Below are 28000 nucleotides of genomic sequence, written 5' to 3' on the forward strand. Positions count from 1 at the left end.
GCGCGCGCGCGTGTGTACTATGCGTGCGCGTCGTAGCTAAATAAGAATGATGTCATCGCGTGACGCACGTGGAATATTGGCTGGCGCTCGTCACGCCCGGCCGCGGTCCCGTGGGACACGCGGGGAAGACGGCCGTCAATGGAATTTTACGTATATGCGCGCGCGTCTCGCCCGCGCGGCGGAGAAATCGTATCCGATTGATTATCAACGCGCGGCGAACGCTCTCGTCCTCTCGTCTTACGAGATACGGCCGATAAGAGCCGCGCTCTCCAGCTCGCGAGCAGCTACCTTTCTTTTTGCGGGTATAGAAAGCGCGCCGCGCGAGTTCACGTGCGTGCGTTCTCGCTTATCTAGTTCAGTTTACATCGAGATCGTTCTCCTGAAAAAAAATAGAAAGAAAGAAAGAGGAAACCAGCAGATATGTGTAACTTCGATCGGGGATTCTTCGACAATTCGCGAATTTGATAACTTACAAGTCAAAGACGAGTGTGTTTGTCGGAAGCTTTTTATTTGCTGCCTCGATTTTTGTACTTCTTTGGTTTCCTTTTAATTATCTATTAATATTTCAGAGCGCGATTGGAAGAATTTTCCAATCATGATGGAAAAAATACGGCAAAATAATGAAATAGAAATCCGAATAATCTCTCTTCATGAAATCATGCGATTTTTATTACAGTTTATTAATATTAGCACGTTGCTTTTGTTTCCAACATGCAATGTGCTAAAGAACCCGCATGTTCGAGAAACGCGAGACTGTAAACCTGATGGTGCTAAAGTTCCCGTCTATGATTAGTCAAAGGTTTTTAAATGATCATATAATGATCACACGTTTATAAAAAACGTTGACAAAAATGTTCTATTTCGTAAAATATGCGTGGAACACATGAATAAAAATATCAAACGGTTTGCGACTCGCTCGGTATATCCCTGTATATTTTGCGTCAATAGAATAATCAAGTTGTTCATCCGAGACATAATAAACAATTGCGTTATACAAATCCGCATTTGTCATTTGTAATAAGCGCACGATAGAAATAATGCCCTGGATGAGATGCCGGGGTGAATTAGGTATCGCTCAATTGTTAGTCACTCAAATCATCGCGGCATTTTGTTGTATCAATCAATCTTTGCACGTATGCTATCAAAAATTGTACAATGGCCAAAGAGAAGATGGGGGGGAGAATAGAGGCCCGATATTACGTCCGTAGTGTCCTAAATCTATGAAATGAATTCTATGGTACGCGCATTGTCGCTTTAGATATGACGATAGAATTATCATTGAAGCCTGTAAGTCTCGCCTTGTAGCGTTTTAGAAAATGATACAACTGGTCTGTGTAACTACGAGTAAGAAAGAAAGTCAGCTATGATGTCCACAAAGTTCATGTCCATCTATCACACAACCAGCCATGTTTTTAATTTTGTTGCGGTGGTTCCGGTGGATCGTTTGGATTGCCGCCCATTTGCCGTCTCAGCGACTCGATCAATTCGGGGTTTGTGTTCTGCATTTGCTGCGCCAACTGTTGGCCCCTGAAACATTTACGCACACGTGTATAAACTGTTCCACGCGGATCACGCGTCATGGATGATGACGTGACACGATCTATCAAACTTAACGGTGAAATTGACGATTCTGTTCTGCCAAACTTACGCTTCAATCAGTAAATCCATGCGACCACTTTCTTCCACGTTGCCGGACATAAGGTTACACATCATGTTCTGCATAGCCGGGTCGGATAACATTTGACGCGCCATATTCATTAGAGAGGGATTGCTTAGAAGGGTGCTCAAGTCCATGCCGGGCAAGTTAGGCAGGGATTGATTGACACCTAACTGGCCCAATTTCTCCTCTGCTAATTGTAAATTGTTTCGATAACTTTCGTTATCCGGCTCCATCGCTAAGGCCTTCTCATAACTCTCCTTGGCTTCTTTATGCCTCTCCAAACTAGAATACGCTAAACCTAGTCGACCGTACGCCTTGCTGTACGAGGGATCGATAGAGAGCGCGGTGTTACAGTCTTTGATGGCTAAGGTGTGGTTGCCAAGTTTGCTGTGAACGGCGGCTCTATTACAATAATACACTGCATTGCGAGAATCTAATGTTATTGCCCTGCGAACGAACAAATAAGCTCAAGTTAAAAGAAGAACAATATTTGTGGAAAAATTAATAGAGTGAGACTATGCAAGTACTTTGTATAATTGGCAAGGGCTTCATGATGCTTCTCTTGTTTCATGAGTGCGTTGCCTTCATTTTTCAATCTTTCCGCTTCAGCCTTTGCCTCCGGCGTGGCGTCTGGACCCAGAACTGGCGCGGCGTTCTCCACTACATTCTTGTAAATTTGATACAGATTTACGTTTGCCGGAGCGTCGGAGGCTTGCACATTGTAAGCACTCTCCAGACACTGAATTGCCACCTCTAAGCTCTCTCGCGAGTCAGCAGTTATGTCACCATCTTGCAATTGGTCTGTCAGAAACTTGACGATCGACGAGACTAGTCCCTTGACAGCCATCAGTACTCGGTGGAAGAATTTTCCTGCAAAAAAAAACCATTTAACACGTAATATTCCATCGTGTTATATATACAATTAGCAATATAAAATGGTAAAAAAAAAAGTTGAAAGAAAAACAGTATTGAGATAAGAAAGATCCGTCGAAATACATTCTTTTAATCGAACACCAGTGATTGGAAAAACCTAAGGGTGACTTCGGCCAAACTCTGATCAACTTAATCAGCGATTAACTTATCAGGCAACACTTGTATAACCTCGTTAACACAAAATTCGTTAAACAAACAAATTTGTTGTCATTTAACATATGGAAAAGGATTAGATTAGAGACGGCAAGTTGCATAGTCGACAATTCTGTCGATTTCTTTCAAGCGAACGTTAATTCTGCCAGTTAAACTAATCGTCGATTAAAGTTAATCGGAGTCGAGGATGGCCGAGGTCGCCGTGAACGTGGCAGGCGATCAACTGTCGGATTGCGCTAATTCATCCTCGGCCGACATAACCAAAAAACAAAGAAAAAAAAAACAATATAACCAAAAAGATTCGCCGAGCAAACTGTCGAGGTTCGATGCGGGTCCCGAAGGACGAAAGGATTCTCGTCGAGGACACGATCCTCGATACTTCCGGATTGCCGAGGTTCGTGAACGTACCGTCCACGGTTCACCCTAAAACGCATCGAGCCGCCGAGCATCCTCGTGGACGTCGCGGCTCGTGACAGCTGACCCGAACGAACGTACGCGGCGACGGCAACGGCGCGGCGACGAGGCCGACGATAACGTCCCGAGGGAACGCGAGGGAGTCGCACCTTTGTCACGATGAACGGCCGACCTGGAGCCTGGAGTAGGAACGGAGCACGCAGCACCGAACGGGACACACAGGCGGAGGGGAGCCTCGAGCCTCCGCTCGCGCGCACGTAGCGGTTCGAGACGTTCGAGTCGAGCCTGTCGAAGTCGCCTGACCTCAAGTCGCGTGACGCGTACTTCACTTCGGTGCGGCTCGTGTCGTGCGCGTCCCGCGCACCGGCGGCGAACTTCACGGGCTTCCGCTGTGCGAACTCACGTGCGTCGCGTTCCGCACTCGAAGATATTCGGGAATATGTATGTTGGGTGTATAGCCGCGCGTTCAGTGAACAGGAGAATCCGATGTTTCGCTCGATGGAGCGCTTTATCCTCGGCCGGAAGCTGTTTACGCCGATGTAAGGCTGATAAAATGACGCCTAACGTTGATCGCGCCGCACCGTTTTGTCGAATTCCTTGTAAAGAGAAATTCAGCATAGGCGTATGGAAGAAAGCATCGACGAGTCTTCGGAAAATGTACGTATATGCGTATATTGCATCGTTTTACCTATATTATGGAAACGTAATTAATCGCGGCTTGAAATCTGAAGATTGGCCTTAGTGCACAAACGCGGGCGATGATCTGCTGCAGCCCTTGTTTAAACATATTTTAGAATTGGTTATGAGGTTAATAAATTATTAATATAACTTAATATTGTCTAAAATAAAATATTAAAAGTGTAATTATATATATATATATATATATATATATATATATATATATATATATATATTAGTAAGATTATAATAACAGAAGAAATATATGTATTGATAATTCTCTCTCTCATGGATGATCTTTTTTACGATAATTATTAGATTTTATTGCGCAAACTTTAGCAAATAATACTTTCAACAACATTTGTATGGCATGCAGTAAACAACAGGTACAATTCAAACGAATTAATTAATTATTACGTTATTGATTAATTAATTGAAAAATGATTAAAAATACAGGAGAGTAAGAATAAATAGTTAGTAATCGCTATCGCCGTGTTATAGTCTTGCTCAGTCGATTAAACGGCGTGACTTTTTACATCGATTTGTTATAATAAATACTATAACATATAAATATTCATAATATAAATGCGCGAATATATACAAAATTCATTTTTACGCCGATCTTTAATATTTGCGGCCTTAATGAGGACCCTGTTTTACAATCCGGAAGATTATGTTGTTGTCGTCTGTACCAGCCAAGATATAATGACGGCTCGTATAGTAGAATGGCATCATCGTTCGTAAGCCGTTCACGACGTGCTGCATTTTCAGCTGGAATTTCTGAAAATATAATTGCGATTACATGTAGTTAATCCTAGAATTACTTCGCATATCATTGCATTCAAGAAATTTTTTCTCATAAGGGTGAAATTCGAGAGAGAGAATTTATTCTTTTTATTAATAAGAAACGTGGAGAAAGATAGTAGAGAAAGAAACGTAAAGAAAGTAGATTTACCCCGGCAAACATATATTCGTAAATATAAAACCGTCCACTCTCCGTCGTAACAATCACAAACACATCGCTGTTGCCAAAATCTGTGGAAGAAAATAAGTTTATGCGTTGTCACAAATAAATCACGAATAAAGTCCTTAATTGCGATAATAAAATCGTAGATTTCAAATTGCGATCTTTGCAGGAATGTGATATAAATATACGTGATGTGTGTCTTCTAGTAATGTTAATTTATCATTTCGACTTAATCATACCATCAGTGTAGAAGCACTCAATCCCGTTAATCTGATGAATATAGAAAATGCTTTGATAACTATGAAAGTTTCGAGACTCGGGGTCGTATTTGTAAATGTTCACGGCGTTCGTATCAGGATTGTCCAGCAGAACGAAATGGTCCTTTCCCTGCGACAGACTCTGCACGTAACGGCTTCTGCTCGCGAACGTCCTCAATTGTTCGAACTGCGTTCGAAGAAATAAAAAAATTGTTATTTTACGAGAAAGGATGAAGTTAACTTTTGCATAAACTTTATATTTTTTTATTGACTTTTATATTCTATATATTATTTTCATATTATATATTTATATAATATATTTATACCTATATGTTAAAATAAGTTAACTTTTTATATATTTTACAAAGAGGGCTGTAATGTCAATCATATTCTTGACTATCTAATTATTATCGTACCTTTCGTGTTGCTGGATCAAATCTGTACAACGAAGATTCCGAAGACTCGCCGAAACAACCGATGAGAAGAAATACCTCGTGATGATCGATTTTAAAAATCTGGATGGACCAAGCACCGTCCGTAGGAATTTCCTGGATTAATGTTGCGTTTGTCGTATTATGCACTCGATAAAGCAAGGAATTTACGCGATGTGTCGCGCGTGTTTTATCATAATATATCGCCAGAACTATGTACACATCGCCTGCAAATTAAAAATTATGTTAATCACCGGGTTCTTACTAAAACTTTCAATTATAATTTTAATAACAGATTCTCCAACGTGTGCCGCGCATTACCATCGTGCTTAAAAATCTTGGCGTCTTTCAAGTATCCTTCTATCTTATGAAAAACATCTTCGTGATTCTTTTCGAGATCACTCGACGTCATCAAAGAAAATGTAGTGTACTCCGGCCTGGTTTCCTTCGAGGTACATTCCTCGCTGCTTGAGACGGCATTCGTTATCACGTTCACGCCGAACATCTCGCCCGGATCGTGAAAATTTTTCACGATTTCCCCGGGATTCACTTGCCACTTTCGCATAGTTTTGTTTTCATTAAGTTCATCGAGTTCAACCACAGACTGGTACGTGCACCAGCAGTTGTCTGGTAGCCCGCAAAATATTCCGGGCTGCTCGCTGTACATGTTCAATCTGATCGTGCTCTCATCGAAATGCACTACGTTGATCCTACTGACATTGGTCCCAGGTATATTCAGAATCTTTTCCTCCTCTAAATAGAAAAAGACGTTGCGCAAAGTCCCGGACATTTGCGAGCTATATTCGATGTTCCGCTCGATTATTTTCCAACGTTCTTCCAGAATCTCAAGAGTTTCATTTATCTTTCCTTTGGGATCACTGACAGAACTCAGGTCCATGCCGTTCACCAAACCGGTAGTACTTATGTTTTGGATCTGAACGTCCGCCTTGAAAATCTGGTGAAAGAGACAATTAAAGAAATAATATCATACATTTAAGTTATAAATGCAATAAAAATTTGGAAGAAATACTTTTTTCGATATATATATATTAGTTTTTTGAATATAAAAATTAACGCTTTAACACTTAAATATCGAAATTAGCTTGAACGGTTTGTAAGTATTTGTCAGTTTTCAAATTGCAATGGCTCGAATTGATTTTAATCTTGTAATCCTTTGAAATCTTCTAGCCTTGCAGATTTTTCTTCTATCTAATAGAATTTTATCCTTTTAATGTGTCCTTTTAATATACTAACGAGATCCCCAAAGATATTGATATCTTCATCGATATTTTGTACACCGTCGTTATATTCTTTCATTATATCGACATTGTTAATTCGTGGCGCAACGACATCTCCATCAAATATCAAATCCTCCTCGAAAGTTTTTGTGCCAGTTATGATTTGCATCTCGTCAACATCGTTTAGGACAAAATCGGATGGGTGAATTCCATTAATTTCCTTTATATCCGCATTTCCTAAAACGCGACGGATAAGAAAATGTTAAGTTCTTCCTTCATGCGTTTAAATAATTTTACAGTTAAAACTTTATCGAGGCACTTATTTTTTTTTCCAAAAATGATGAAAGCAATTTTATCATAAGATCATGGAGAGTAATATAAATTCTGCGAAAGTTTCTGTTGACATTCGTATTCTTTAAATTACAAATAAGGACACAAATAAGTACTGTCGAATTTTAAACGAATTTAATTTGGATAATTTTTGATCGCCAATCATTTACCTGTTACCGTAACGATACCGTTGAATTTCACGTCGCACGAGATATCGTGATCTCCTTTAAGGGTAACACGATCCTTCACAAACTTGTCGAAATCTATCCTGTCCAAATTTTGTAAATACACGTCGCCCAGCACATCGAGCTCCTCGAAGAAAATATTATCCGGCATAACTTCGTTGAGACGGACCGCGGCGTTGACGGACGCGTTAACATCGGCGTCGTTCACGTAGAGCTTCTCGACCGTGATATCCGTGAGGAACGTCAGTGGACCAACAATAATCGTGTCCTCGCGATTCTGCCTAACGACGGAATCATTGAACTCGAGAATATTCACGTCGTTGATCTTGGCAATACCCAGATCGCCGTTCACCACCAGGTTGTCCACGATGAAATCTTTCGCGAAGACAGTCTTTCCGTTTATCTCGATGCGTTCTCCGTCGTCGATTACGGCGTCCGTTATTACATCTCGAATTTGCTCGAAGTCTTTGTAATTACCGTTGACCGCCCACGCGCGAACGTCCTCCTCAAAAGTCACATTTCCTGTGATAATTTGATCCCTATCTTTGGTCACGGCGTTATTTAACAGATAAGAGACGGAGGCAGGACTGATCGAGGGCGTGTCCCAGGAAATATTTTCGTGCACCTCCAAGAGATCGATATTTTTCGCGGGAATGTACAATAAGCTGTCATATAACTATAACATAGAACGAGAAAGCAAAGAAATTATTTTTTTTTTTTTAGGAAAAATCTGGAATAAAAGGTCGATAAGATTGAAGAAGCCAGTGATTGCATCAAAGGTATCGAAGCAGAGCGATTAATTCTTTAGTATTTCTAAAAACATAGTTCTAAATACAATTTTCAATAAAAAAAGTAAAGACATTTTAGTAAATTTTAAATAATTTTTGCAGTACTTACAAATAAATTTAGAAATTCTTTAAAAGCATTTAAGTAATTTTTCTGACTCGCTTTAGGTATATATTTGAAGACTGCAACTCAGAAGAGAATCACGAATTGCTAATCTATGATTAATCAACGCGGTTGATGTAGGTATATACAAGTCACTAAAATATTAAAATAAAAATTGTTGTTTTGTTACCTCGCGTACGTTGCGTCCGTTCATCTTTGGAGTAATCACATCGCCCTCAACGAACAGATCAGAGAACGTTACGTTGCCCGTGATCGTTAGAGGCTCGTCCACCCACATTAACTGCGAAGCGTCCTGTTTGTTGATGAAATCCAGTGTGACGTTGTCGGAGGTGATAACGTGAGCGGAGAATTGTCCCGTTATCGTTTGTTCCTTCGATTTCGAGAGAACGCTGGCGATCAGATCGTCGAAGTTCTGTCCGTGAAGAGACTCCAATGTTATATTCTGAACGGACAAGTACTCGATGCTCCTTTCCGACGTTATCACGATGTCGCTCCGCGACAGTACCTCCAAGAAGCTCTCGGTCGAGTGCCCGTCCACTTGGTCGATCGTCAGGTTCTCCACCGTCAAGTCACCGTCAATGACGATTGCGTTCAGATCGGATTTACTCGTCAGATCCTTCAATCGCGTCAGATTCATCTCGATCCCGTTCAAACTTTCTACTTCCAAGTTTCGTACGTGGAATTCTGGTACCTTCAAAAGTGTCAGCTGATGATCGTCGTCGATGTGAAGAAGTCCGTCCTCGAAGAAGACTTCGCGACGATTGAGAAGACGAACATCGAGATTATCGACGAACACGCGATCCGCTTGGACAGTGGGAAGGTCCGTGGTTCCTGAGAAATTCGCACGAGTCTCGTTCATGATGTCGTCCACACTGACGCCGTTGAAAGTCAGAGTAATGATATCTTTCGCTCGGAGAGTCTCCACGTGCAACTTTTCGCGGATCGTTAGTGAATTTGATTCAACTTCGAAGAAACTGTCGTTGGGACGGTCCTCGTGGAGGAACTGATCGACGTTTAAGTTCTCGAAGCGCAGATTAGTGAAATCGCTCGGTATCTCCTCCATCGTGGTATACAGAAAGTCGCTCTCCGCGAAACCGTTGAGATACCTCGTATTGAGTTCGTCGATAGTGATGCCAGCTTCCAGAGTGATTTTTTCAGTGATCGTCTGATCGGTGGATTTGGTCCAATATCGATCGAACATGTCGTTTACGTTTACCGGGACGTCATCCACGAAGAGCGCCGCTGCGTTCTCGACCTTGATGTTCTGAACGTGCAGATCACCAAATATCGTGACATCTTGGTAGATCTGAAGCCACTTGTCGGGTATTTTTATCATAGAGCCGTTCACGTGGAAGTTTTCGGTGACGTAAAGGTTCGGCAGTTTTAATGTGCCTTCAGTGATACAAGAAATTGAATATTCAGTATAACATATGCATGGATACCAGTACTTGATCGTGAAAGAAAAATGTTCGAAATAAGAAAAAGTTAATTAATTAACGGTATAATATCATTCTAACGCATATTTATGTTATTTTACCGAATTAAATCTCTTTTGTATAATATTATTATTGCTATGATACTTATACTATATGTTAATAGTTATATTTTATCAACTCATTAATTATTAAAATCATAATTGCTCTAAATTGTTACAATTGACAAATCGATTTAATTAACGAATTACCTTTAATAACGTTCTCACGAGACTTTCGCGCAGCTTCCTCAACTGGCACTCCATTAACTGTTTCCGCATACAAATTTTCAATGTGTAACGTTTTGATATAGAAATCGTCGAAGCTCTGATTTGTTGTCGTTGTCATGAGTTTATCAGCGGAAACGCCGTTCACCATCTGTGTCGTAAGATTCATAATTTCCAGCGAGTTCTTATACGTGATTGTACCTGCGATAAGATACCATGAAATTGCAGTCAGCTGCTATAAAATCTGTCCCCAAATACCTCCGTCGAATTTTACACAGTTTTAAAACGGTTAAGAACAAACTATCATACTCAACCTTTGATTTTCTGAGTACGATTGATGACGAATAGATCGTCGATCAGCTGATCGATGACTGTTCCGTTCAGGCTTTTAATCTTCAACTTCGGTATTGTCAAATTGGAATGCAATATAACGGTGTCGTCTGTATACTCGACGGAGCTGTTTGCAATAGCAGATGCGATTCCCTCGTCATTTTGCAACGTCCAATCTGTAAAGGCACCATTTGTACAAAAAGATATATCGCATCGTAGAAACTGCACTTGAAATTCTTATCAGACTTACACTCGGGCGTTATTCCGCAGAGAGATTCAACTTCGAGATCTTGCACGATGATACTTTTCGCGCGTAATGGATGTGTGAAGTATTGTTCGCCCTCCGGGAGGATCATCTTCTCCTTTTGGTCGATCTCCAACTCTTCCAGATGTACATCGTTGGCTACAATATTTTTCTTGAACCCTTCCAACATATCCGCAATTGCCCTCATTTCTTGCTCCGACTTTGACTGTCTTGCCTGAACGACGTCGTGGACATTGCGGTCGAGCTCGTCCAGAGCTCTCGCAATCTGATGAGGTGGCAGAATATCTTCTTCGGTCGCAATCTCTATGCTGTCTATCGTGCCGGATTGTAAGATCAAACTGTCGAAGCTCACTGGTTCTAAAATCGTCAAGTTCTTTGCAGATGGTAAGAGAAACTTCGAGGAAGCCTCAGCTTCTTTTATGGCCGGCATTCTCGCTTGTAATGTTTCGATCAGGTCCGAAAAGCATCTTCTTGTTGCATCGGTATCCCCCACGTTGTTATCTGAAATAGAAATTTTATTCTAAACTTTTCGAATCGTCAGACTTGATGTGTTCATAACAAAATATGAAAAAGAAACACTTAAACGTTCCGTCTAACATATGTGTATGGTATACACGGTTCGATAAATACAAAAGAATTAGTAAGATAAAGATTGAAGATGTCCTGTAAATATTTTATATACTTTTCTATATATTCCGATAGAAAATTCATTATTTCTAACAAAGTAAAAAAGTATAGTAAAAAAGTATGAAAATAATATGGTTACGGAAGAATAATGTGTACACTTTTTTTTATAATGGTTGCTCTTTTACAAATGAAAAAGTAATCAGTATTAATTATTTACTTATTGGTATCGAAGTCAGCTCAGCCTCCCACTGTTCCACCCAGTACACATCCTTTTCTGCAAGGACCAACGTTACATTCATCGTACGTTCGTTCATCAAGACCGTCATATCGACTATCTTCTGGTTATCCTTAAAACGTTTAACATTCTCGCTCTTCCAATCGGACGTACTGTGAAATTTGTACAATTTGACGATATTCTGTAAATCATTTGTCGCATTATTACCATTATCACGTTTCAGGTTCTGGTTTATTTTAATACCGAGCGATTTTTTACACTCACATCGTGCGCCACAACTACGAAAGTATCGCCGTCCATGTGAAAAATACTTATCAGGCTATGCGGTGCGATGTCGGGAAGACTGAACCAATCCAGCAATTCACTCCCTAATAGAAGCAGTACAATATTCTAGACAATGTTTTATTTAAAAGAAAAAGGAAATGAGAAAAACAATTTTATTGGAATGCACGAACCGTCCCAGCAGAGCACGTTGGTCGGTCCCAAGTCATTTATCATCAGGATGAAGTTGAAGTCTCCGTGAACGTAGTGATGCACCGAGGTCGGACGTGCGGTGGACAAGAACTGTAGCCTCACTGTGTTGCTGTCTTTGAATTCATATACCTCGGAACCGATCCACGGATCCTCGGTGTTGCTCTGGGCGAACACGATGATCGTCGATCGCCGGTGCTCGAACGTAGTGACCGATATCGCGCCGATTGTCATCACCTGGGTGACGACGTCCATGTACGTACCGGTCCATCGATAGATTCTGCAATTCGACAGAGCCGCGAGAGAAATAAAAATTCGAAAAAAAAAAAGAAATATTTATCGGGGCATCTGTTTCTACTGTCTATTTCGAGATAATCGACAGACTTATTTAAATAAATCTGCCTCTCTGTCTCTCTTTTTCAGGAATAAGCTTGTGAGACTCACACGGACGGTATGGAAAATTTTTCGGCGTTATTGGCGATAATAAGATGGAGTCGGTCGTCCTGTGTGAAAAATTTAGCATCTACGGAGATGTCTCTGTATCCTATGGTGTGGCGGTATCGTAACGGGTGACTCGGTTTCGCCGTGTAAAGATCGCACAGACTGGGCTCGTAACACACTAACAGGTAACTGGTGTTCTTCCACACGATGCTCTGCGAAGATTGCAATCAAGTGTAATTCATTTATATCGTGGTATAATGATTAGAAATGAAGTCAAAAATATTAAAAGCATAATAAAAGCATTATATGTATATAAATAAGACATTTATAATATAAAAGATATTTATATTGTATTGTATTTTATAATATAATATAAAAAGTTATATGAAGTGTTATTTCAGCAGAGATATTTTTGAAGATCGAGATTGATATTGATGTCGTTAGAGAAGTGATTCGTACCCTGACGAACTTAACGACGGACTCCTCTCTGATCCGATAAACTTCGCGAAATGCGTCGTAGGTCTCGTTCCAGGGGGTCGCGTTGAGAGAGGGTGCCATCACACGATTGCCGTCGACGATGAACACCTCGTCGAACATATTTATGGTGAACGGCTGATAATCGCCTGTTATAGGTACCCGCCATGATCTGTCCCATTGTACTCTATACGATTTTTCTTGCACTGTGAACAAAACGCTTTGCTAAGTATCTCATTTCTCGATTAAAAAGATTATTTTTAGTTTTGATGTGGAATATATGTTGTTATGTATTTAATCGGTAAAAATGGAAATTGTTGAACTTTTAGCACGATCGCGGTTCGTAGAGACATCCTCTTGAAAATGGAGGAAAAAAAAAAGAAGAAGAAGAAGAAGAAATATTCGTCGTTGGAATAAACTCGTTACTCGAACTTACCCGGCGACGTCTCTTGGATGTGAATCTTGATGAATTCTATCTTGGACTGTCGAAGTTTCTCGTCCAGATATTCGTTCGAGTCCGTCGCGTGCACGGCATGTAACTGTAGAGAGGCACAAATTGCCAGCTGCAAATAGATATTGAAATTAACCGAAGGAAAGGCGTTTTAACGGCAATTCTTCTGCATCTATTTACATCGGGAAAAAAATAACAGTACTCACAAATAGAAAGAGGAGTTTCATGGTTTTGTGATTTTGATTATGGATGCCGCGCGCCGTACCGAATCCGTCCACGACGAGGGCCGCGCGAACATTGAGGAATTTTCGGAAACAGTCCGCGTGATATTCGGGTGACCTTCTTAATGCTTCGCGCGTACGAGAGGCGAGTGTGTGAATGCGTGATAAATGTAAATAGATATACATATATGTAGAATCAATATTATGAAGCATGAGATATAAATATGAATGTATTCCGATTTTAAATCAAACAACACGTATCGCGAGAGCGAGACAGAATAAGATATAACGTGCTACACACAGAAAACGTGCGATGTCTTATCGGAGACCTAGGTGAATTAACGGATATATAATACAAAATAGATGAGTGTTCTTTTAAAAAATTGTAAGGATCTGCTTTAAAAGAAGCATAAAAGATTTCTTAAAAATATCTCTCGTGCATAAAATTTAAGTTAAATTTAAACAACGAAAAATATCAAATAATGAAAAATATCATTATTTAATTGACTTATTTGAGGTGAAGAATATTGTAGCTTTTTTATATTCAATGTTATGTTATTAATCTTTTTATACACACGTTATTTTTATGTATAATGTTATCAAATCATTAGATTCGGCATATTCCAGTGCTGTTGCAGAATATTATAGCAAAAGTATAGCAAAATTCGTCATCCAGCGCGCGTCTTTAGGTATATATTACATATTGTAAGACATTGCCAGAGGAGAATAAAAAGAATGAGGGATAAGTTTGGCAAATTTCACTTTTATTTAACACTCGCTTTTGCGTTACTCGCGATACGTTTATGATTTTCGTTACGTTAATTCTGCGTTGCATTCGATCGCCTCGAGGGAAATGGACGAAGCGATATTATTTCAGTCGCCACGATTAAACGTCAATAGTATCTCACGGGAGTCGGAAACGTTAGAGCCGAAGTAGATAAAATACAAACTTTGCCACTTTTCATAACTGTAAAACGCCGATGGAAGAGAAAATTTGTATTTGTATTTATTTGCAGTTTATTTAACACGCAAGTAGGACAACCTTTATGGTCCGCTTCTTCCACGTTTCTTTACGCTTCTTGCGCTTAAAGTAAAATAGATACATTTTCATGTTTCCAATTCCAAACTAATAAAAAGAAAGAGACGAATCATAAGGGTGAACAGTGATCTCTCTCTAAAAAATAAATAAATAAGACGGAACAACTCCAGCGAGGGTCCCATCGGATTCTTCGCATTTGAATTCGCCTTCGATTGAAACGAAACATTCCAGGTAGCAGGATGGCGTTTTAAATGATGTATCATTGACGTTAAAAACATCTTTCACGCTTCACACTTTTAACATTTAACCAGCCATTTATAAATCCGAACGTGAAAGGACCTTGCGACGAGTGCCGTAAAAAATGTCATTTTCAAATTTCGAATCATAATTTAAAAGCAATTCGAACTTCCGCGCTTGCGCGCGTTAGAGAAAAGATGTCGCGCAGTTCGCAGCCGCGGCGCACTGGCCCATGCAGCGGCGAGCGGCATCGCGAGCCGCGATTGGCCGGGCGGTCGGCGCCGGCGTGACGAGGCGACGAACGGCGAATCGCGGGCGCGGTCTCGAACGCATCGGTCGCGACTCGCATCTCGCATTCGCGTCGAACGTCGACTCGGACTACTGTGCCACTGTGTCGCCGTTTGAGGTTCGAGTGCGCGCTACCGTGTTCCGTTATCGAAGCGCAGAACGGAACGTTCCGTCCGGGTTGTTTCTCGAACCTCTTCCACCAGTTCCACCTACCCGTCGTCGTCGAGTCGGCCCGTTTTCGTTCTCGGTCCGTTCGCGACGAGGAAGCGTCGCGAGTTCGAGTGCCGGCGCGGCGCGCTGGAAACGCGACGCCGCCGACGCCGCGAGAACGCGGTCGCGCAGCTGCGTGTGCGCGACCAAGAGCACGCGCGCGCGCGCGCGCGCGTGCGTACGTCGTGCGCCTGTGAGAGAGAGAGAGTACTGATACTGAGTGAGTAGTGCGCGCGTGTATGTGTGTGTGCGTCGCGCGCGCGAGTGAGTGATCCGAGATCGCTCGGGCGCTCGCGTCCGTGTATGCGAGCGCGACCGCGTGCGGGCGGTTCCCACACGACGTCGTCCGTGCAACAAGTGTCAGGAGTCGCGACGGCGGTGTGTTGGTAGCGGTCGTTAGAACAGTGCGGTGTGGTACACGGTGTTAACGTGGGGCGCATGGTGTTGCTGGATCGGTGCGCTCGAGACAGGATTGGCTCGGTCAAGCGGGATCGGCATCGTTAATCGTCGTCGTCGTCGTCGTCGTCGTCGTCATCGCCGTCACGACGACGCGAGGCTGAGAGGAGACCGTTCACCGGCGAGGGCGCGGGGATGGGCTGCGCCGTGAGCACCACCGGCGAGAAGGAGGCCGCCGAGCGGTCCAAGAAGATCGACAAGGACCTCCGCGCTGATGGCGAGCGCGCCGCCAGCGAGGTCAAGCTCCTGCTGCTCGGTAAATACCCGCCTCGCGTATTACATTAACGATAACCCGGTATCCCCGAATTCCTCCGCGTAACCAACCATCCCCGTGCGACTAACTTGCGCGCGGAACACCGAACAATCGGGACGAGGTGCTTCCGGGCGCGCTGCGCTTCCACCGATCGTCGTTCCCCGGTCCCGGTTTAAGGAAGGTTCCGGTTCTCGGGAGACGACCCGGTAGATTTGCATCCCCTGCTCGCGACGGCGCGCCTATACAGTACATACGCCGATCTCCTTCTCTTTCATTCTCCTTCCCTCCCTCCCTTCCCTTTTCTTTCTCCTCGGTACGTCGTCTTGTCTCGTCTCGTATCGCGTATATCGGACACACCACGCACCCGCCGAACGCTCCCGAAGGCGCCGCGTTATAGCCGACGATCTTGCGGAATCACGCCTGTTTCTGGCTGGCCGTAGTTTCCGCGCGCCTTCCCTTCCTTTCCCCGTGAATCACCAGCGTGAATCTCGCTGTTAGAAACGCTGTTAGGAAGACAATTATTAGATCCTATCTAGCGTTTGATCCCGATTCACCGCCAATATATTCTTTTCCACCTAGCGTTCCCAAGAAAGTAGTCATAACATAAGATATTATATCTCAAAAGAGATATATGACATCAGACGTATCCCCATATCAATCCATTATCAGCCGGTCGCAATCAAGAGGAGTATCCGCGTGAGATTACATTTCGATGCCGCGTAGTTCCGCTCGCCTTCAGTTCCTTTCATGCCTCGTGAGACTTTCCTCTTTTCTCCTTCCAGAGTATGCTTCCACGGAGTATGCTTCACCTCGCCCAAGGGTCAACGCGCGAATCCTGCTTGGAGATGGGAAGCCGAGCTCCGAACTTCCTCAGCGAATTTCCTTCCCCGTCTCCCTGTGAAGTCCTACGCGGTCCTAGGTCCTACGTCCTACAAATCGAGCGAAGCAACGCAGCTTTTGGGGCCAGGGGCAATACAAAGAGAAAGAGCTGAAACGCGACGGTTGACGTTATGCCGTCTAATCCCAGGCGCCTCTCCAGCCGTTCTCGCGCGACACGGCGCGGGCGCCTCTCGGTTAAAGCGCTCTCGATCGCGCGAACCTCGCGCAAGGCGTCCCTCTTTCTCGCGAAACGCTTCCCGCGACGTGTGCGTGTCACGTTTCACGTTTCACGTTCCTTCTACGGTAGAGGCGTAGGACACGAAATTGCGATACGCCTGTATACTTACGTTTTAATCCTGCTGCTCGCTCGCTCGTCCCATCCGCGCCGAAAAACCTAAAATAAGAAATTACACGTGTTTCCCGCGGGATGGGAACGTCCTTTTGACAATAAAATTCGCGGTCGATTGTACGCACTTGCATATCCTGCTTTTAGACACATTGAAGGATTAGAAATCAAGCAATCGTGTCATATATTGAAAGATTAGAAATCGAGCACGTATACCTGATTGAATGGATCTAAAGAAATTCGACTTATTCGGGTTAAAATTAGAATTCGAAAATGCACGCTAAAAGAGTGAATCAGCCGTGAGTCATTTCTGTAAACTCGTTTCTTTGAATTTAAATTTTAGTAAATGTTTCCCTCTACATATTTAATGTGTTACAGATAAGATGTATGTATAATTATTGAACTTATTGTTTGGATTCGCCAAATGTTAGTATAATATTAATACAATACTAATATTAAAGACCTGATATTGTTCAGAATTAGACGCGTGTGAAAAATTTCAAAATTTATGACCGAAATCGCGCAAACACGGACGTAGTAACGCGTGCGGCGTTACGGGAAACTTGAATCATCGGCCGTGTGAATCACGAGATTACGTCTCTCCTAGATCGCGCGGAATTATCTTCGTCTCGCTTGAGGAAATAAAAAATATTTGTTCTTCCTGGGAGGGGGGAAAACGGTCTCCGCGACGATTGGCGGGACCGATCGTCAATCAGACGAAACTCATCGGCGAAAGCGCCGATGATTAATCAGTTAATTGGATTCGTTTGTTACGTATATCTGGCGAAGTCTCAAGTGCGAGCGTATTTTGCATAGAGTCGCATTGATTCGAAAATAGTCTGCGAGCCGTTCGTTAAATGAATTGTGGCGTTAACAATGCACGGCATGTCGGCGATTTTAATTATTGTGTCAAGGAAGACTCGCAAATTTTTCCATCGAATGACTGAATGACGCTCACGATACTGCATTTATATTTAATATTATTCGATGTAATAATTTAATATAACGTATTTAGCATAATTATACATATAATTATCATTTAATGTATTTATTAAGTTCTCATTATTATATATATACGTATTACATATACATGCGTGACTAAAATTCAAGGTGCTGGGGAATCCGGCAAGTCCACGATAGTGAAGCAAATGAAAATTATTCACGAGACCGGCTACAGTAAAGAGGAATGCGAGCAATACACCCCAGTGGTATACAGCAATACGATACAAAGTCTAATGACGATAATCAGAGCCATGGGAGACCTTAGAATCGATTTTGCCGAACCTAGTAAAGCGGTAAGTCCTTTGCATCTTTCTGCTGGCTCGAAAATTTCGTCGTCCTCAAGAAAAATTGAAAAAATGCGACAGTTCGAGTTATTGTTTTTTCTTCTTTTTATTAAAGTATAGTCGTCGTTATCTTCAACACTTTTCTCGTCTAGAAAATAGCTTTCTAATTTTATTTAAAAAAAAGTAACTTATCAGAAAGAGTAGCTTTATTATACCAAATTTGAGATAAACGACAAATCTCTTGCGTGAATCTAATATATGTATTATTAACTGCACTTCGCTAACTTTCTCGTGCTCCACTGGCATGTTGATTAATCGGCCTTGTTTTGCGTTGTAGGATATGGCACGACAATTTTTCACCCTAGCATCGGCGGCGGAGGAGGGCGAGCTGACCGGGGAACTAGTGCTATTAATGAAGCGATTATGGCAGGACCCGGGACTGCAGCTCTGTTTCGCGCGTAGTAGGGAATACCAGCTCAACGACTCGGCAGCATACTACCTTAACGCACTTGACCGCATAACGCAACACAATTACATCCCGACGCAGCAGGATGTTCTGCGAACGCGCGTCAAAACCACCGGAATCGTGGAGACTCATTTTTCTTTCAAGGGCCTGCACTTCAAGTACGCTACGTATCTTACATACATACCATTGGCGAAAGATATTTAATCCATTTTGATCAAATTGATATTGAACAAATTATTCTTAAATATGCTAAAATATGCTAAATATACAAAAAAATTTTTACAAAAGATTCATTTTAATATATACACGTAAGATTATTGTCTATTTAAATCAAGCACATGTCGTTAGGATGCAATGGTTTTATATACAAAAATATTTTATTATATAACTAAAAAGTTCAAGATAAGGTGTATTATATTATTTCTTGTGTGCAGAATGTTCGATGTTGGAGGCCAACGGTCTGAGAGAAAGAAGTGGATACACTGTTTCGAGGGCGTCACCGCGATCATCTTCTGCGTCGCTCTGAGTGGCTACGACCTGGTATTGGCGGAGGACGAGGAGATGAATCGGATGATAGAGTCAATGAAGCTGTTCGACTCGATTTGCAACAGCAAGTGGTTCGTCGAAACGTCGATCATACTGTTCCTGAATAAAAAAGACCTGTTCGAGGAGAAGATCACCAGGAGCCCGCTCACCATCTGCTTCCCGGAGTACAAGGGTGCCAACACTTATGAGGAGTGCGCCTCTTACATCCAGATGAAATTCGAGAATCTGAACAAGAGGAAGGATCAGAAGCAGATTTACACGCACTTCACGTGCGCCACAGACACGTCCAATATACAGTTTGTGTTCGACGCCGTGACTGACGTAATAATTAAGAACAACTTGAGTAATTGCGGATTACTGAGTTAAACATTCCAATACTCGATCAGCAAATTATCGAACAAGAAAGGATATATCTTAACACGTTGACGACTCGTTGATCTTTATGAATTCGGGAGAATGACGAAGAGACTGATCGAAAGTTGTAAGAAAGACGTATCCGTAAACACGAATACATATTAATTATGCGAGGATTTTATTCACATATACACACACACAAACACACACATGCACACACATTAGGCTCTTGGAATATTTTATCACGATATATTGTAACTCTTTACTCGATTCTATAATCTTTAATCAAATGTCCTTTGTAAAAAAAATTCTGCGTAAATTTATCTGGATTTCTAGTACGAATGTTATTCCTTAACTTATTGATTTTACGTTCGGCGATTAGACAACGAAGTATTCTCAAATTACGAACAAAGTATTCAAAATATTCGGGAGTCATATATCAAGCTGCAGCATTTTGCGTTGTCGTCAAGAATACTTTTTTTGTGCACTGTTTATGAATGTGTAGTAATTACTTTTGGAAATTGATTAACATATTGATTTAAGTAATCACTTCTAAAGAGATTTCAATCCCTTGTTTATCTTTCTTTAGGTTAATAAATGTTTTACTATTTTTTTTCTATGAGATGAAAGCAATACTTCCGGATAGTGCGTAAAGAAAAAAGGAAAAAGAATTCGAGACGATAATGTTAAATATATAAAACATATTGTTCACTTACTCCCGATTAAGATCAGAAATGTTGCTTTGTTTTTGCTAAATGTATTTAACTATACTAACCAAGAACTAGATAGCTATTAATTTAGTGATATCCTTGTATATAATTTATTACGCTAAAAGTGATTACGTATTAAGTGAAGAACACGTCTCTGCTCATATCTTGCATTATAACGACAAATAGAAATTCAACATCTTGACGGACATTAGACATAGCTCTCTGTGCTTCTTTTTTTTTACAATATATATTGAGCAATTCGAAATAAAATTTTTTGTACAAGCTTCTTTTTTTTATATATACATATACGTATTAATAAGTGATGAAACCGAGGGGTGTCGTTTTCAGTCCTCGATTCGCCAAACGGACGTAATGACGTTAGTATTAGTAAACAAGCAAGTCGAAATCAAATCTCTTTATACAGTTTAGATCAATAAATGAAATCTCTTCTTTTTTAAGAGCCGTCGCTTTCTCCGTTCCCCGACTGATCTCTTTATTAGACCACTCAATACATAATATATATATACATGTCCAATGTTTTACATCTTGTACAGATAAGGATCGATCTAATTGATCAAACGCATAAACTACGCACGCAAGCGTGAAAAAGTACGCGTTACCGAGGTGCAGGAGACAAAACCCGTATTGTACATGTAATATAAGCGTCAGAAACAATTTCTTCTTACATTTACTACACCATCTTTATATTAATTTACACGTATGTATACGTCCACTTCCCCGCGATTAGAGCCACCTTTACATAAGTAGTGAGCTGGAAGTGATAAAAATTAAACAGGAATATGTACAATTTATAATGGGTATTTCCCAGCAAGGGCAGCACATCGCATTGCGTCATGTGCGGTATTTGTTAAAAGTTGGCAGTTGGCTTAGTTTCTGAAAATATCGCCACAGCTTATAGATCTTTACTCTTATTGGTCATTTATGTGTTAATAAAAACCGCAGTATAATAAAACACTTGTTAGTACAAAGATCTATTTTATCTTGAGTATTTTTATTTTTTAGTAAGAAACGAAAAAGAAAATTTGAGGAAATTTAAGGAAAAATTTCAAATTGTAGATTTATATTGAAACCGAGCACAGTTATCGCATGTTAAGTCATAGACGTATATAAATGCTCAGTCTATTATATACGTCTGTGATGTTAAACATAAAATTTCTTGAAATGGTTCGTAACATTGAGATCATTCTATATGCTTGTATTTAGATTTTTACAATGTAGCGAGCAATGTGATATCTTGCTGGAAAACACCTATAAATTAACATTTTGACTCTGCCATATCATACTTATTTTCTTGTGAATTATGACGCTTGTGTACCAATGACAACTTTATTTTCCATTTAATTCACATTCGTTGTTCATTCCGTAAATAACGTGACGGTCGAAATCACAGACCATCCGTATCACGCACAATAGGAAACGTGGTACTGTGACCCCGGGAGAATAAAAATAAAGAAGACTTAGGAAAGAAATACAGGTGGGCGTTGGACCCATTGGGACGGACGTTCTAGAAATTTTGATGGAATGTAAAATATAGGAACTTTTAAAATAAGATAAAAAAGAGAGAGAGATGTAAAACGTAACATAATTACAGGATGACCTTAAATTAACTGAATTAGCCGCCTTCGGCACCGCGTGCAAGGGGGAAATTCAGGGCAATTATAAGAAATATCTTATCTTGCATCCATGAGAATACTGTTGTGTTTGAGTCTACCCTTTTCCTTCCGCCGCGTCATGCTATACACACGATTGGTTGTAAAATTAAGTTCGCTTCTCGGAGTCTTATCGTATTTGTATTTTTGGTAGTTTTACGCTCTACGAAGATACCGTGAAGATTCCTAAACCTCAAAAAGTGATTCTAACATTGAGAGTTACATCTTAAGTTATTAATATACAATATATAAGCAGTGACAACTATAACATTATTACCGCAAGTATTTCGCCGTTTAAACTCTGATGATTACATTAACACGTGTCCATGATATATCCAATTTTACAACGATTTCAACGGGTTCTGAATATACATTTTAAATCTGTGTCACACACCAACAATTTATAAATTGGATTTTCGAAACAATATAGCCATTTGCGCCATTTTAAACATTCGGAGCGAAAACAATTTCCCGCGCGACATCGCAAGAACAGATATCAACATGATTATATCATCACCAACATGGAAACACAAAATATGGTGTCCGATAAGCTCAAGAACTATCTACGAGTATAAATCTACAATTAATTACGCTCGCGCGATCGGAGATCGAAAATAATTTGCGATTATCTCCGACTCGTGATGACTACCGATCACTCTCAGAGTAATCACAGATCGGGAAATCGAGAATCCTAACTATTCTATGCAGACCTGGAACTCAGTTTGGAAGTGAAGACTCGTCGACTACTGTCGCTTCGTCCGTTTAATCTCATAAATAATTACACGTACTAAGATTAATGCTAAACGTACCGGAAGTCTGGCCTAACAGGATATACGTCCCATTTATGCGTCCTATCTATTTTGCGTCCCTTTCTTAGTGAGGATTCCTGGCCGGAATGGGCGGCCCGCCGGTGGTTCTCGCCGGAACGGGTGGTGGAACGTTTGTCGGGGGTAGGCTCGGCGGTGGGTGCTGCGGAGGCGGCGGGGCTTGTCTATGCGGCAACGGAGGAGGTACCGAGTTGGGCGGTGGTCTGCTCGATGGTTCCTGAGCACCGTCCATACGCGGTAACGGCGGCGGCGGTCGATTTGGTACAGGATAGCTGGGCGATCCGTCAGGTATCTCCTCGTAGATGGCCGAGTCCGGCGACAGTCTCTCGTCTTGCCGATCATCCTCTTCTACTGCATCCGCAACCGGGGGCGTCTCCGGACGCGAAAACTGGTTGGGGATCACGCTGAAGACACCAGCTCGCGGTACCTGCTTTCGCTCGTGAGCGGGACTCTTTGGTGGCTGAGAAGGTCGGCCCGGTGGCGCCGGTCTCGGGGGTGGAATCACGCCGTTCGGGCTGCCTCTGCTGGGCGACGGCCGCTCGGCGATTTCCAACTGTTCCAATCGTTGCATGGGACTTCGCAATGGCGAATCCGCCGTGAACTGAGCCACCGTGGTGTTGCTGCAGATCTCGATCTCCTTCTCGATCAGCTCTACCCAGTCAGGCGATTTCAGCGACAGTTTCAACGTCTGGCCGCACACCTGCGTCATGCCCTTCTTCGCCGCGGCCAGGGCGCACTGCCCATCCCTGAATGTCACCCAGATAGTCTCGCCGACGTAACGTACCAAAATCGCTTCGCCGATGTGGGATAGATCCTGTATCAGCGCGAACATGAGATTATTATCGAATACGCTGTCCATATCTTCGACGTCCTCCACCGCCTTGACTATTATCGTGCCGTCAGGTGGACCCAGATCCTGTATCACTTCCTTGAACACGCGCTCGCGCTTCTCGGGATCGACACAATGTACGTCTATGTCAATCGTTGCGAGTACCGGTCGATGATCGCTCTGCTTCAATTCCGCCCGGCCGTAATAAACGAGCTTTCCTGGATTCCAATCTGTGGGTGAGTCTAAAATATACATTTTAAATTGATACAGAAATACAATTTATATTTATACATATACTCCATACAAATATCCATGTGATAGAAAAAAACCAACCAATATCAGGTATTTGCTTTCTGCGCTTCCATAGAACTCTGTCCGTCCATGCGGGCGCACGACACTTTTCGCTGGTATCGTAATCTTCCGAGAACAGATCATATTTATATGTAGGAGCGAAAGTAATGGGTCCTTCCTGGAAGTTCTTAAAGACGTTGCCCTGTTCTTGTTGAACCTTAAAATTAAAAGACGCATGAAGTATTGTTAGCAACTAAACCTTTCAATATTACGATAAGAAAATTTGTTCATTTTTCCTCTATATGATTCTTTAGTAAACATAGGAAATATAGAATTTCTAATCAATAATATGACACAGTACCCTCAATTGATCGTATTGCAGTATCTGGTCAAATTCGTTTTGCTTGATCAATTCCTTCATGTCATCCTTATCCATATCGACTCTGTAGTTGAAGTCACCGCACCAAAACACGTAATCATGAGTGTTCAGGGTTCTACCCATAGGAAACGTTATCTTCCTCGTGATCTCGGCATAGTCGGCGTTACGTTCGTTCACCTGGGACTGACCGGCGGCGAAGTGCGCGCACACGAAGCAGAAGGACGTGGAGTACAATACGCATCTGATCGCCGCGGCGCCTTTGTTCCCGGTGGCGCCTCCCAATCCCGTTTTCACGCAGTCCACCGCCACGTCTCGCAGATACGGCGCGTGCACGGGTCGTATAAACAGATATAGACAGACACCGACCAGCTGCTGATATGTCACGAGGACGTATTCCGTATCCTTGCACAACACCTTCTGCAGCTCTTCGGCCCAAGCCTTGGCGTTGTCCGAGCTGGCGGCCATGATATTACTGGCGTTTAAGTCGACAATCTCCTCGAATCCTATCGCGAATATATCTACAGGAACATTGTCATGCTGCTGTAGGGATACCAAGGCTGAAAAGAGATATTACAAAGATTGTATTATAAAAATAAATATCTGTCACGATATGTATATAAAATTATTATAAAATTTTCTCTTCTTTTGTACACTATATAATGACCTAATCAGGAGGATACTTACACGAAGATTTGTTTGGTCCATCGAACAACCAGTCTGATAGGGATACATCCTTATAAACTACGCTTCTAAAATGCTTGCCTCCATTAACGTTGTAAGTACCGATGCTCACCCTGAGATTCATCGTATCCACGTATTCGTTATAACGCTTGCACATCTCCCGCAAGAGATTCGGAGCAGCGTGTAACATGTTGGTTGGCAACAATAAACGTGCTCTGTCAGCTAATTCTGTATTTAATGTTGAGCCCAACAATAGGATATCGATCGCCTCCTGCTTGTTGGAGTCCAGTAAATTATTCTGTATCGTTCTAGCTGCCGATCTCGCGCCGTCCATCAGCTTAGAACTGCCCTGGATGGCGCCAGTCCCCGCGTATATCTTGCTGACCTCGTTGCCGTTGTTGATCCACATCTGACGAAACACTTCCTCAAATCTCGAGACCATTTGTTGCTTCTCCATCAGCTTTAACAGACCCATTTGTTTGCCCAGCATCTCGAGCGCGAAAAACGTTTGTACGCAGTTGGTTCGGTCCAAACAATCCAAACAGTTTGTCCTGATGGTGCCGTTCTGCTCAAGAATCACGGTATTGCCGGCCGCGTAGAATAGCGAGAACGACTCCAGGTACTTTTCGACCTTTGCTTTCAGCTTCGACAGATTTTTCATGTTTCCACCGCGACACTCTTGATGATAATCGAACAGGATGTGCGGCACATCCTTGTGTTCCGACATATTATGATGAGTTTGAAACAGTTGACTCAACATCGCTTCCCCTTCTTTGCTGCCGATCAGACTAGAGCCAAGAAGGTTGACGATGATTTGTTGGCCGTATCGCTTCTTGATCAAATCCAAATGCCTGTCAAAGGCGGGCGCAGACGTCTCGAAGCCGCGTGAAATCTTCACTTTGTGGGAACCAACTTGTATACCGGGTTGCTCCCAAAACAGCGGTACCGAACCCCTCGTCTGAACGTAGGACGTCACTTCGTTGTCTATGTAGATCACCTGTTCTGTTTCCACGAAATTCGCCACGTGTCCGTCATCATTGGTTCCTCTAACATTGAATCTAGACAAAAGGTCATTTTAATACGTTTATAACAGAAGTCTAATAATGATATACTGTATTTTAATCAGACCATATGTTCCGACAGATTTGTTTTATATCACAACGCAATATGGATTAGTCATACGTTTATTGCACGAGATGTACTTTTTATCAAGTACTGATAATTTTTGATATCATGAACGAGAAAACATGTCTATGAATATGTATCAGATGTATCATTGTGTATTTTTCCATGAAATAGAGAAAAATGATCTTACCTAGTGCCAGCACGTTCGCAACTTAATCTCGACATAAGCACTGCTCGAGCTTGTCTGTGTCCAACATAGACAGTTCTAATCTCTACGCTGCCGCACATTGCTTTTAATAACCATTGACTCGTGTCCACTCCATATCTTAATAGATGAATGTGTAACATCCGATTCCTAATCGCAATAAATCACAAGATTAGATATCATTTTTGTCTGTATCACAAACAGTGATACATAATTTGCATTAAAATCTTGAAAACTTTCTATTATAAAAACCCGATGTAAAAGAGCACCTTGTAACTCTTGTTAAGACCATATTGTACTGACCAGAAAAACCTATTATCCGTAGTTGTCGATTTGCATCTTCTCTGAGCGCTTAGGGTGATATCGAGCGACTCCTGTCCGGCAGACCAAGAGAAATAAAACGTTCCGGAGTTCAGGACCTTCCTGACCTCGGACACGCGATCTTCCGTCCCTTGGCTGTAGAACAGAGGCAAGAAACTCGACTGTGTTATTCGGAAGACCTCCGCGTCGCCGATCTTTCCAACAGAAAAGCATCCGGTAACCAGAACAAGGTACAGCAGAGTGTTCTCGCCTGCATTCAGCTGCAGAACACCTAGGCATCCGTACGCATCCAGCAGTTTGGTATACTTCGGCTTTAGGAATTCGTATTCCTCAGCGGCTGCAAGTCGACACACATCCATGAGAGTTCTCGGTTGTCAAATGGACAATACTTTTATTAAATACTGTTGTTGCATGCGACTGTTATCGCGCTTTGTAAAAGGCGGTTGGAAATAAAACGTGGAACAGGCTCTTCAACAAATTATACAAATATATAAAAAAAAAGTCTTTGAAATGTAAAGTAATGACGCTAGCGCACAATTCAAAATCCACAATCGTGATGCGGGATCAAAATATTATGGAGTGGAACGGCGGAGCTCCCCGAGCTCCGGTTCGCATCACCGTGACAGCGCGCGGCTGTCACAACGTTAGCTCGATTGCCCTTGCGACGTCTTACTTACGACTCTCTCTTCGCGAGCGAAACGCTACCGAATCTACCCGATTTCAAATGTGGGACTGCCACAGTGGGAGGCGTAGGAAGATGCAGGCAGGTGGAGCGAACACAGGGTCGGCGCCTCGCCGACGTCGTTTCCGCTAATAGTGGCTAATAGCAGCTTGTTACTTACAAAGGACCGCGATTGCTTGAGATTCGAAGAGCAGCGTCTCCTTGCGACCCCGCTGCTCGAGGATGACCGAGTGCGGCTTGGGTGAGTCTAGCTTCTCGTAGACGCGAAATCCCTTGCCCATTGTCGCCATTGTTGCGCGCCCGTGTCCCTCTGTTGCGGCGACGATAACGACGACGACGACGATGCTCTACGGAGCCGCGACGATCACGTCTGTCACAACACGTCGCACCTCGCACCGCGACAACCAGACACGGCAGACAACAAAACAATGTCCTCAGTGTCCTCACCGTGATTGGCGCGACGATGGCGGCGACTGAACCTGAAAACTGAAAACCACCGCTGGCACCGCTGTCAATCGTCGCCGTCATAGTCCATCGATAATACACCAACG

The 28000-nt window shown here is 42.3% G+C and overlaps 4 protein-coding genes and 1 long non-coding RNA gene across 7 annotated transcripts; 2 read left to right on the top strand and 3 right to left on the bottom strand.

The window, feature by feature from the left end:
* Positions 1-641: 641 nt before the first annotated feature.
* On the bottom strand, positions 642-3460 carry LOC139808187 (small glutamine-rich tetratricopeptide repeat-containing protein alpha). Of its 3 annotated transcripts, none has more exons than XM_071769890.1 (4): positions 3310-3460; positions 2188-2530; positions 1649-2107; positions 642-1527 (listed from the first exon to the last, which is right to left on the bottom strand). In XM_071769890.1, the coding sequence occupies exons 2-4, from the start codon at positions 2505-2507 to the stop codon at positions 1413-1415; spliced, it is 894 nt and encodes a 297-aa protein (XP_071625991.1). In that variant the 5' UTR covers positions 2508-2530; positions 3310-3460; the 3' UTR covers positions 642-1412. The 3 variants fall into 3 exon arrangements, with proteins under 3 accessions (XP_071625991.1, XP_071625993.1, XP_071625992.1); XM_071769892.1 differs by lacking the exon at positions 3310-3460 and adding an exon at positions 3155-3283; XM_071769891.1 differs by lacking the exon at positions 3310-3460 and adding an exon at positions 2657-2795.
* Positions 3461-3663: 203 nt separating this feature from the next.
* Positions 3664-12760, top strand: LOC139808190 (uncharacterized). The gene is made up of 4 exons (XR_011730797.1): positions 3664-3817; positions 11535-12037; positions 12206-12408; positions 12625-12760. It is a non-coding gene; the product is annotated as an uncharacterized lncRNA (long non-coding RNA).
* On the bottom strand, positions 4119-15251 carry LOC139808182 (uncharacterized). Its single transcript, XM_071769876.1, has 19 exons — positions 15147-15251; positions 13355-13497; positions 13134-13260; positions 12683-12903; positions 12227-12435; positions 11767-12062; positions 11576-11679; positions 11294-11492; positions 10435-10950; positions 10169-10360; positions 9840-10055; positions 8325-9547; positions 7232-7922; positions 6748-6968; positions 5815-6448; positions 5479-5720; positions 5045-5249; positions 4794-4873; positions 4119-4618 (listed from the first exon to the last, which is right to left on the bottom strand). Exons 2-19 carry the CDS (start codon positions 13373-13375, stop codon positions 4478-4480), a joined length of 5538 nt encoding a protein of 1845 aa, XP_071625977.1. The 5' UTR covers positions 13376-13497; positions 15147-15251; the 3' UTR covers positions 4119-4477.
* On the top strand, positions 15003-20897 carry Galphai (G protein alpha i subunit). Its single transcript, XM_071769887.1, has 4 exons — positions 15003-15855; positions 18188-18372; positions 18701-18987; positions 19264-20897. The coding sequence occupies exons 1-4, from the start codon at positions 15735-15737 to the stop codon at positions 19739-19741; spliced, it is 1071 nt and encodes a 356-aa protein (XP_071625988.1). The 5' UTR covers positions 15003-15734; the 3' UTR covers positions 19742-20897.
* Synj (synaptojanin) lies at positions 20887-27989 on the bottom strand. The gene is made up of 7 exons (XM_071769886.1): positions 27610-27989; positions 26750-27104; positions 26432-26596; positions 25120-26174; positions 24418-24992; positions 24099-24273; positions 20887-24007 (listed from the first exon to the last, which is right to left on the bottom strand). The coding sequence occupies exons 1-7, from the start codon at positions 27737-27739 to the stop codon at positions 22983-22985; spliced, it is 3480 nt and encodes a 1159-aa protein (XP_071625987.1). The 5' UTR covers positions 27740-27989; the 3' UTR covers positions 20887-22982.
* Between the last annotated feature and the right edge of the window lie 11 nt (positions 27990-28000).

The sequence above is a fragment of the Temnothorax longispinosus genome, chromosome 2, assembly GCF_030848805.1.
Source record: "Temnothorax longispinosus isolate EJ_2023e chromosome 2, Tlon_JGU_v1, whole genome shotgun sequence".
In the NCBI taxonomy this organism is placed as follows: Eukaryota; Metazoa; Arthropoda; class Insecta; order Hymenoptera; family Formicidae; genus Temnothorax; species Temnothorax longispinosus.